This window comes from Rana temporaria, chromosome 2, assembly GCF_905171775.1.
Source record: "Rana temporaria chromosome 2, aRanTem1.1, whole genome shotgun sequence".
In the NCBI taxonomy this organism is placed as follows: domain Eukaryota; kingdom Metazoa; phylum Chordata; class Amphibia; order Anura; family Ranidae; genus Rana; species Rana temporaria.
This window is the reverse complement of record NC_053490.1, coordinates 1,745,083-1,753,629: the sequence shown is the minus strand read 5'-3', so window position 1 is coordinate 1,753,629 and position 8,547 is coordinate 1,745,083. Positions and strand designations below refer to the sequence as shown.

Sequence of the window (8,547 nt, the reverse complement as noted above, 5' to 3'; positions counted from 1 at the left end):
AACCGGGGGCACCTACTTTGGGCTTCTGGAAAGGCCTAGTAAATTCTATGATGCCATATCACAAGTCAACGTATTTATCAAGGGGTTGCCGAAAGAAGCTTGATAAGGTGTAGTAGGCGTGGTATAACTCAGATCTGACTGTGGGTTAATGCCTGACAGTGGGGGACGGCTAACTGTGGAATGGTTTGTATGTGTAGTGCTTTAATTATATTTAAGAGTCATGTTGGAAAGTGGGGAGGTCTCGCCATGGATTCCGTGACAGATGTGGGGATTCGGGGTGGACTTTTTTCGGACATCTCATAATATTCAGAAGATCAGTAATAAAGTCTATAAATTGCTAAACGTTAATGTTTTGTATCTCCATGCGTTGACCACCAATGTCTTTTTATCTTTACAGGTGATGATCAACATGTCTTTCCTGTAAATCCTGATCTGTAAAGTCATCATGCCATCAGAAAACCTTTCAATCTCCTTCCCCCGTGTGTTTCTCTTTGAAGGCCTTCCAGGCTGCGAGTCGGCTCACGTATGGATCTCCATCCCCATCTTCGTCATGTACCTGATGGCCGTCATCGGGAACAGTTTGCTGCTGAGCCTGATTATGAAAGAAAGACATCTGCACAGCCCTATGTACTATTTGCTTTTTATTTTGTTCGTAGCTGACATAATTGTGTGCAGCTCCGTTGTGCCGAGAATGTTGGCCCTCTTCTGGATGAACGTCAAGGAGATCCCCTCCTTCTCCTGCCTCGTTCAGATGTTCTTCATCCATTTTTTCATCTCTTTTGAATCTGGAATTCTCCTGGCCATGGCCTTTGACAGATACGTGGCAATCTGCAACCCTCTCCATTACACGACCACACTGACCAACACCTTAATAGTAAAGATAGTCACAGTTTCCCTTATCAGAGGAACCATTATAGTGACTCCATGTCCAGTGATGGCCAGTAGACTGCCGTACTGCCAGAACAACCGCATTGCCCACTGCTATTGTGACCATATGGCAGTGGTGACGTTGGCTTGTACTGATATTACTGTGAATAGTGTCTTTGGGTTGACCGTTGTCATGTTTCTCACCATATGCGATGTCACCTTCATTGCTGTGTCCTACTTCTTCATCCTGAGGTCAGTGTTGAAGCTCTCCTCTAGGGCTGCCAAAAAGAAAGCCTTTAGCACATGTACGTCCCATGTCTTCGTCTTCCTCACGTCCTACACCCTGGGGGCCTTCTCCTCCGTGACCCACAGGATAGGTAACATTGTCCCGTGTTTACACGTCATTGTGGGCGTCTTTTACATGCTCATCCCACCAGCCATAAACCCCATCATTTATGGCGTGAAGACCAAGGAGATCAGGACTGCCGTTTACAAGGTCATCACACAACTTTTGAAATGAATATCAACTACGAGTTCCATCACAGACTAGACCTCATTTACCAAAGCTGTATTTTTTTTAGTATGGGTTTGTTTCGAATACTAAACCAAGGTTGCAATAAAATGTGTATTAATTTATTCATTCATTGAATCTCCTGGATTTTATTGTGAATCTGGGCTCACCATGTCTTCCTATTAAAACAGTTCATTTGAAACACAAGACTAGATTTTTTTTTTATTTGTAGCAAGATCACGGGCCCCCTTTAGTCTAATGAGAACCCCCAGAGTTAGGGACAGCTGACATCCTTCTGTGTAGAGTAGGTTACAAGGCATGGTGGGTGTAATGCAAGGTATATTGACGACATTTCTTGAGATGTATTGTCTCTCAAACAGAACTGTGGGAGAGAGGGTTAGGGCCAGTTCACCCTTTAGTGGTTGCAATTAGCAGACTCCGAGACTTCTATAGGTATACAGCCATGCAGGGAAAGGCATAAGCAAGACACCACATCTTCATGAGTAGGACTGCTGTCTCTTAGGCCCCGTACAGGCAAGGGGACATGTCCGATGAAAACGGTCCGTGGACCGTTTTCATTGGACATGTCCGCGGGGAGATTTCGGTCTGATGGTTGTACACACCATCAAACCGAAATCCCCGTGGACAGACAGCGCAGTGACGTGGCGGTGTCGTTGACGCCGCCACGTCCGCAAACCAGGAAGTAAAATACTTCCACGCAAGCGTCAAATGGATTTGACGCATGCGTGGAAGTATTTTACTTCCTGGTTTGCGGACGTGCCGGATTTCTGTCCGCTGGTTAGGTGTACTAACCAGCGGACATGTCGGACAGACGGGTTTCTAGCCGACAAGTTTTAAAGCCTGCTTTAAAACTTTTGTCTGCTGGAAACCTGTCTGCTAGGCTGTACACACGGTCGGATCTGTCAGCTGAAACTGGTCTGCGGACCAGTTTCAGCAGACATGTTCGGTCGTGTGTACGAGGCCTTATGGCAACAGTCTTGTAATGCCCCGTACACACCTTTGTCCGACCAAACTCACATCGGAATTCTGACGGAATTCCATCAGAGTAAAATAGAACATGTTTAAACTCTGATGGAATTCATTGGAATTTCTCAGATGAGGCATACACACGGTAGAAATTTCCAATGGAAAAAGTCCATCTGACTTTTTCCATGGGAAATTCCAATCGTGTGTACAAGGCATAACAGTTTCTAACACAAGTTGTAACAAACTCCTTTCCTTCCTCTACAATACCCTCTTGTAGATCTTCACTCCACTGAGCTCCCAGTTCCTCTCACTAGACTTTCCGATCCATTGCCACTGGATAACCTGAGCTCTTCCAACCTTCTCACACAGTATTTTCCTCAACCGTCACCCCCTCTTCCCTACTGGGTCCCTAGCTTGGCACTCACAGATACTCCTAAGGTGTCACCCCCATGTTCCTGCTGGGTCCCTAGCTTGGCACACAAGACTGCCCTGCAAGCATCACCTCCGCTGGCTGAGTCCCTGGCTTGGCACCTGCTGAAGTTTCCTAATTCTTCACCGTCCCCGGGTGGTGAGAATACTGCTCAGGTACTTGCTTCAGCTACTCACTGTGGTCCCTGGTAATAAGGCGGATGGTCCCTTACTGGTGATAGCTTCCCCTCTACCTCCGACCATGACAGGTTCTACGGCCGTCACTTTTGGTCGGACTTCAAGCCACAGTACCAACCCTAATCTGCTCTCTTTCTTCTGGATAGGCTCTCAGACAGTCTAGCAGACAGATGGATAGGCCTTAGGCTTTGGTCTACCAGCCCGGGGCAGTACAACACATGCCCACCCAGACAGCAATACAGGTGGCACAGAACACCTGACTCCACCCAAATAAATAGGCTCTCCCAGCAGGCCAAGGGATTCAAGAAAACCCCAGCCATTTGGCTGAGACACCCCATGTATTTCTAATCTGTTCCTGCAATGCCCTTGTCTTATCTACTGTTCTGTTAATATCTCCAACCCATCAGAAACTCCAGCCACGTCAGTTCCAAACCTTAGAAATCACAGATTTTGACAACTAAATAGAGTCCGGTACAGGGGGACTGACCTGTTTTGACAGCACAGCGGCTAACGAGGACAAACTTGTCGCCGCCTCGGAGGAGGCCATTTTGTTGGCCCGTATCGGAGCGCAGTTAGAATCTCCACTCATAATATCCTGCACCGGACTCTATGCGGTTGCCAGTGTTGTGTCCAACCACCAATTCGTAAAAAAAACTCCAATTACTGCTGGTTTTAAATAATCCGGAAGTTTAGCGGTTGGAGTTTATGACGGGTTGGAGAACTTGACAGAATGCCACCAGATACCCCGCAATCTAGTGACAGAAGAGAGAAGCGCAGCAATTCCAGAATTAGGAAAAAGGTCAATTGATCTCCTGACAATTGGCCAAAGCAAATATCGCTTGGCAAATCACTTTGATAGCAGCCCTGCCTAAACATCAGGGTGTTACATCCTCCCCTGACTAGGAAAACTAAGTCTCGAAGTTTGCAGAAAATAATATGACCCCATAAGCCTGAGGCCCCGTACACACGACCGAGGAACTCGACGTGCCAAACACATCGAGTTCCTCGTCGAGTTCAGTGTGGAAGCCGCCGAGGAACTCGGCGGGCTGACTTTTCCCATTGACTAACGAGAAAATAGAGAACATGTTCTCTTTACGGCCCGACGAGTTCCTCGACGGGTTCCTCGCTGAAAAGTGTACACACGACCGAGTTTCTCGGCAGAATCCAGCTCCGACCGAGTTTCTGGCTGAATTCTGCCGAGAAACTCGGTCGTGTGTACGGGGCCTGAGAGTTAATGTCCTGGCAAAAACTGGGGTGGGTGGGTGAACAAGGAAATAGAATAATATTAACAACAGTACACGTGGCGTGCCACATATAATAAACATGCATAACGTACACATGAGTAAGTGGTAATTCACACAAGGGCAAATCAATAACAGGCATTGTATACAATTTTACGTGTCGCATACCACCCAAACAATGGAGGGTAAATATAAACATTGGCCTTATATCCTAACTCTCTATCTAATATATACAGTAATAAAGGATATGAATTGTTAGCTTTATTATAAAAAAAAGGCGTGTGGGGTCCCCCTAAAATCCATACCAGGCCCTTCAGGTATGGTATAGATTTTAAGGGGAACCCGTGCCAAAATAAAAAAAATGGTGTGGGGGTCCAGACAAAATCCATACCAGACCCTTATCCAAGCACGCAACCTGGCAGCTGCAGGAAAAGGGGGAGACAAGAGAGCGCCCCCCCTCCTTAACTGTATCAGGCCACATGCCCTCAACATGGGGAGGGTGCTTTGGGGTCCCCCCAAAACACCTTGTCCCCATGTTGATGGGGACAAGGGCCTCTTCCCCACAACCTTTTGCCAGTGGTTGTTGGGGTCTTCAGGCGGGGGGCTTATCGGAAGCCACCAGATCCTGCCCCCCACTATGTGAATGGGTATCGGGTACATTGTACCCCAACACATTCACCAAAAAAGTGTAAAATAATAGGAGACAGTTTGGGACAATCCCTTTATTTAAAAAAAAGTGTCCCGCGATGTAACTCCATCTTCAATCACAGCGCAGACGACCCAAGAAAACCCCCAAAAAACTGAAAAACTCCGCCTCCATGGGAGTCATCCCACCGACTGCAGCTTTTTTCTGATAACATCTATTATACAGCTGAGGGCGGGGCCACCCGGTGATGTAAACGAGAGACCCCACCCCCTCTGACGTCACGTAACATCACATGGCATCAAAAGGGGGTGAAGTCACCCGGTTACATTACCAGGTGGCCCCGCCCTTGATTATAGAAGTGCTGTCATTGCGAAAAGGCTGCAGTTGGTGGGATGCCTCCCATCGAGGCAGAGTTTTTCTGTTTGTTTTTTTTTTTGGTCCATCTGCGCCATGATTGAAGATAGATGGACATAGTGGGACAGTTTTTTTTTTTAAATGAAGGAATTGTCCAAAACTGTCTTTTGTAATTTTTACTTTTTGGTGAATGAGTAGGGGTACAATGTACCTGATACCCATACACATAGGGGGGCGTGGGATCTAGAGGCCCCTTTGTTAAAGGGGGCTTCCAGATTGCGATAAGCCCCCCACCTGCAGACCCCCACAACCACCGGGCAAGGGTTGTGAAGATGAGGCCCATTTCCCCATCAAAACAGGGACAAGGTGTTTTGGGGGGACCCCAAAGCACCCTCCCCATGTTGAGGGCATGAGGCCTGTTACGGTTCAGGAGGGGGGCACCCTCTTGTTTCCACATTTTCCTGCGGCCTACCAGGTTGCATGCTTGGCTAAGGATCTGGTATGGATTTTGGGGGGACAACCACAATTTTTTTTTTTTTTTGGTGTAAGGTTCCCCTTAAAATTCATACCAGACCTGAAGGGCCTGCTATGGATTTCGGGGGGACACCCACCCCATTTTATTTTATTTTTGCGTGTTTTTTTCAATGATGTTTATCTATATTGCCAGGATCCGACAATTCATTACAGCCGCAAACCCTTTTAAATTAAATGTTTTCCTTTAGAAATTTCATTTTGCTGTGGTACTGTTATAAACATGGTTAAGATGCGCTACTTTACAGGAAGACTAAGGAGACCCCCCCCCCCCCCCGGCACGATATTTAACCACCTAAATACAGGACACTTATACACCCTTCCTGCCCAGACTAATTTTCAGATTTCAGCGCTCTCACACTTTGAATGACAATTACTCAGTCATGCAACACTGTACCCAAACAACATTTTTATCATTATTTTCAGTGAAATAGAGCTTTCTTTTGGTGGCATTTAATCACCACTGGGGTTTTTATCATTGGGTATTCAGGTACTCTGATGGGCTAGTGACAGGTACTCGGGTACTCTGATGGGCTGGCAACAGGTACTCAGGTATTCTGATGTGCTGGTTACAGGTACTCAGATGGGCTGGTGATAGGTACTCAGGTACTCTGATCGGCTGTTGACAGGTACTCAGGTACTCTGATGGGCTGGTGACAGGTACGCAGGTACTCTGATCGGCTGGTGACAGGTACTCAGGTACTCTGATGGGCTGGTGAAAGGTACTCAGGTACTCTAATGGGCTGGTGACAGGGTCTCGGTATTCTGATGGGCTGGTGACAGGTACTCGGGTACTCTAAAGGGCTGGTTACAGGTACTCAATGAGCCTTCTATCCCCACCTCCATCAATGAGCCTTCCCTCCCCACCTCCATCAATGAGCCTTCCCTCCCCCACCTCCATCAATGAGCCTTCCCTCCCCACCTCCATCAATAAGCCCCCCCCACCTCCATCAATGAGCCCCCCCACCTCCATCAATGAGCCTTCTATCCCCACCTCCATCAATGAGCCTTCACTCCCCCACCTCCATCAATGAGCCTTCCCTCCCCACCTCCATCAATGAGCCCCCCACCTCCATCAATGAGCCCCCCCACCTCCATAAATGAGCCTTCCCTCACCACCTCCATCAATGAGCCTTCCCTCCCCACCTCCATCAATGAGCCTCCCCTCCCCACCTCCATCAATGAGCCTTCCCTCCCCACCTCCATCAATGCGCCTTCCCTCTCCCCACCTCCATCAATGAGCCTTCCTTCCCTCACCTTCAATGAGCCTTCCCTCCCCACCTCCATCAATGATCCTTCCCTCCCCACCTCCATTAATGAGCCTTCCTTCCCCACCTCATTCAATGAGCCCCCCCCCCCCTCCATCAATAAGCCCCCCCTCACCTCCATCAATGAGCCTTCCCTCCCCACCTCCATCAATGAGCCTTCCCTCCCCACCTCATTCAATGAGCCCCCCCCACCTCCATCAATGAGCCCCCCCCCACCTCCATCAATGAGCTTTCCCTCCCCACCTCCATCAATGAGCCTTCCCTCCCCACCTCCATCAATGAGCCTTCCCTCCCCACCTCCATCAATGAGCCTTCCCTCCCCACCTCCATTAATGAGCCTTCCCTTCCCACCTCTATCAATGAGCCTTCCCTCCCCACCTCCATCATTTAGCCTTCCCTCTCCACCTCCATTAATGAGCTTTCCCTCCCCACCTCCATTAATGAGCCTTCCCTCCCCCACCTCCATCAATCAGTCTTCCCTCCCCACCTCCATCAATGAGTCTTCTCTCCCCACCTCCATCAATGAGCCTTCCCTCCCCACCTCCATCAATGAGCCTTCCCTCCCCACCTCCATCAATGAGCCTTCCCTCCCCACCTCCTTCAATGAGCCTTCCCTCTCCACCTCCATTAATGAGCTTTCCCTCCCTACCTCCATCAATGAGCCTTCTATCCCCACCTCCATCAATGAGCCTTCCCTCCCCACCTCCATCAACGAGCCTCCCCTCTCCACCTCCATCAATGAGCCTTGTATCCCCACCTCCATCAATGAGCCTTCCCTCTCCACCTCCATCAATGAGCCTTCCCTCCCCACCTCCATCAATGAGCCTTCCCTCCTCCCCTCCATCAATGAGCCTTCCCTCCCCACCTCCATCAATGAGCCTTCCCTCCCCACCTCCATCAATGAGCCTTCCCTCCCCACCTCCATCAATGAGCCTTCCCCTCCCTACCTCCATCAATGAGCCTTCCCCTCCCCACCTCCATCAATGAGCCTTCCCTCCCACCTCCATCAATGAGCCTTCCCTTCCCACCTCCAACAATTATGCCTTCCCTCCCCCCACCTCCATCAATAAGCTTTCCCTCCCTCAACTCCATCAATGAGTCTTCCCTCCCCACCTCCATAAATGAGCCTTCCCTCCTCACCTCCATCAATGAGCCTTCCCTTCCCCACCTCCATCAATGAGCCTTCCCTCCTCCACCTCCATCAATGAGCCTTCCCTCCCCACCTCCATCAATGAGCCTCCCCCACCTCCATCAATGAGCCTTCCCTCCCCACCTCAATCAATGAGCCTCCCCACCTCCAACAATTAGGCCTTCCCTTCCCCACCTCCATCAATGAGTCTTCCCTCCCCTCTTCTATCAATGAGCCTTCCCTCCCGACCTCCAACAATTTGGCCTTCCCTCCCCATCTCTATCAATGAGACTTCCCTCCCCACCTCCACCAATGAGCCTTCCCTCCCCAGTCCCCACCTCCATAAATGAGCCCTCCCATCTCCATCAATAAGCCGATAAGGCTGCCCATGACTCTGTCTCCGGTTC

At 49.4% G+C, this 8,547-nt stretch overlaps 1 protein-coding gene across 1 annotated transcript; it reads left to right on the top strand.

Annotated features, from left to right (window-relative positions):
• Positions 1-445: 445 nt before the first annotated feature.
• LOC120928454 (olfactory receptor 52K1-like) lies at positions 446-1,471 on the top strand. The gene has a single exon (XM_040339554.1). The coding sequence runs from the start codon at positions 446-448 to the stop codon at positions 1,385-1,387; it is 942 nt and encodes a 313-aa protein (XP_040195488.1). The 3' UTR covers positions 1,388-1,471.
• The last annotated feature ends 7,076 nt before the right edge of the window (positions 1,472-8,547 follow it).

Bases quoted from the DNA above. Each gene is read 5' to 3' on its own strand.
- LOC120928454 (XM_040339554.1), top strand. From the start codon at position 446: ATGCCATCAGAAAACCTTTCAATCTCCTTCCCCCGTGTGTTTCTCTTT.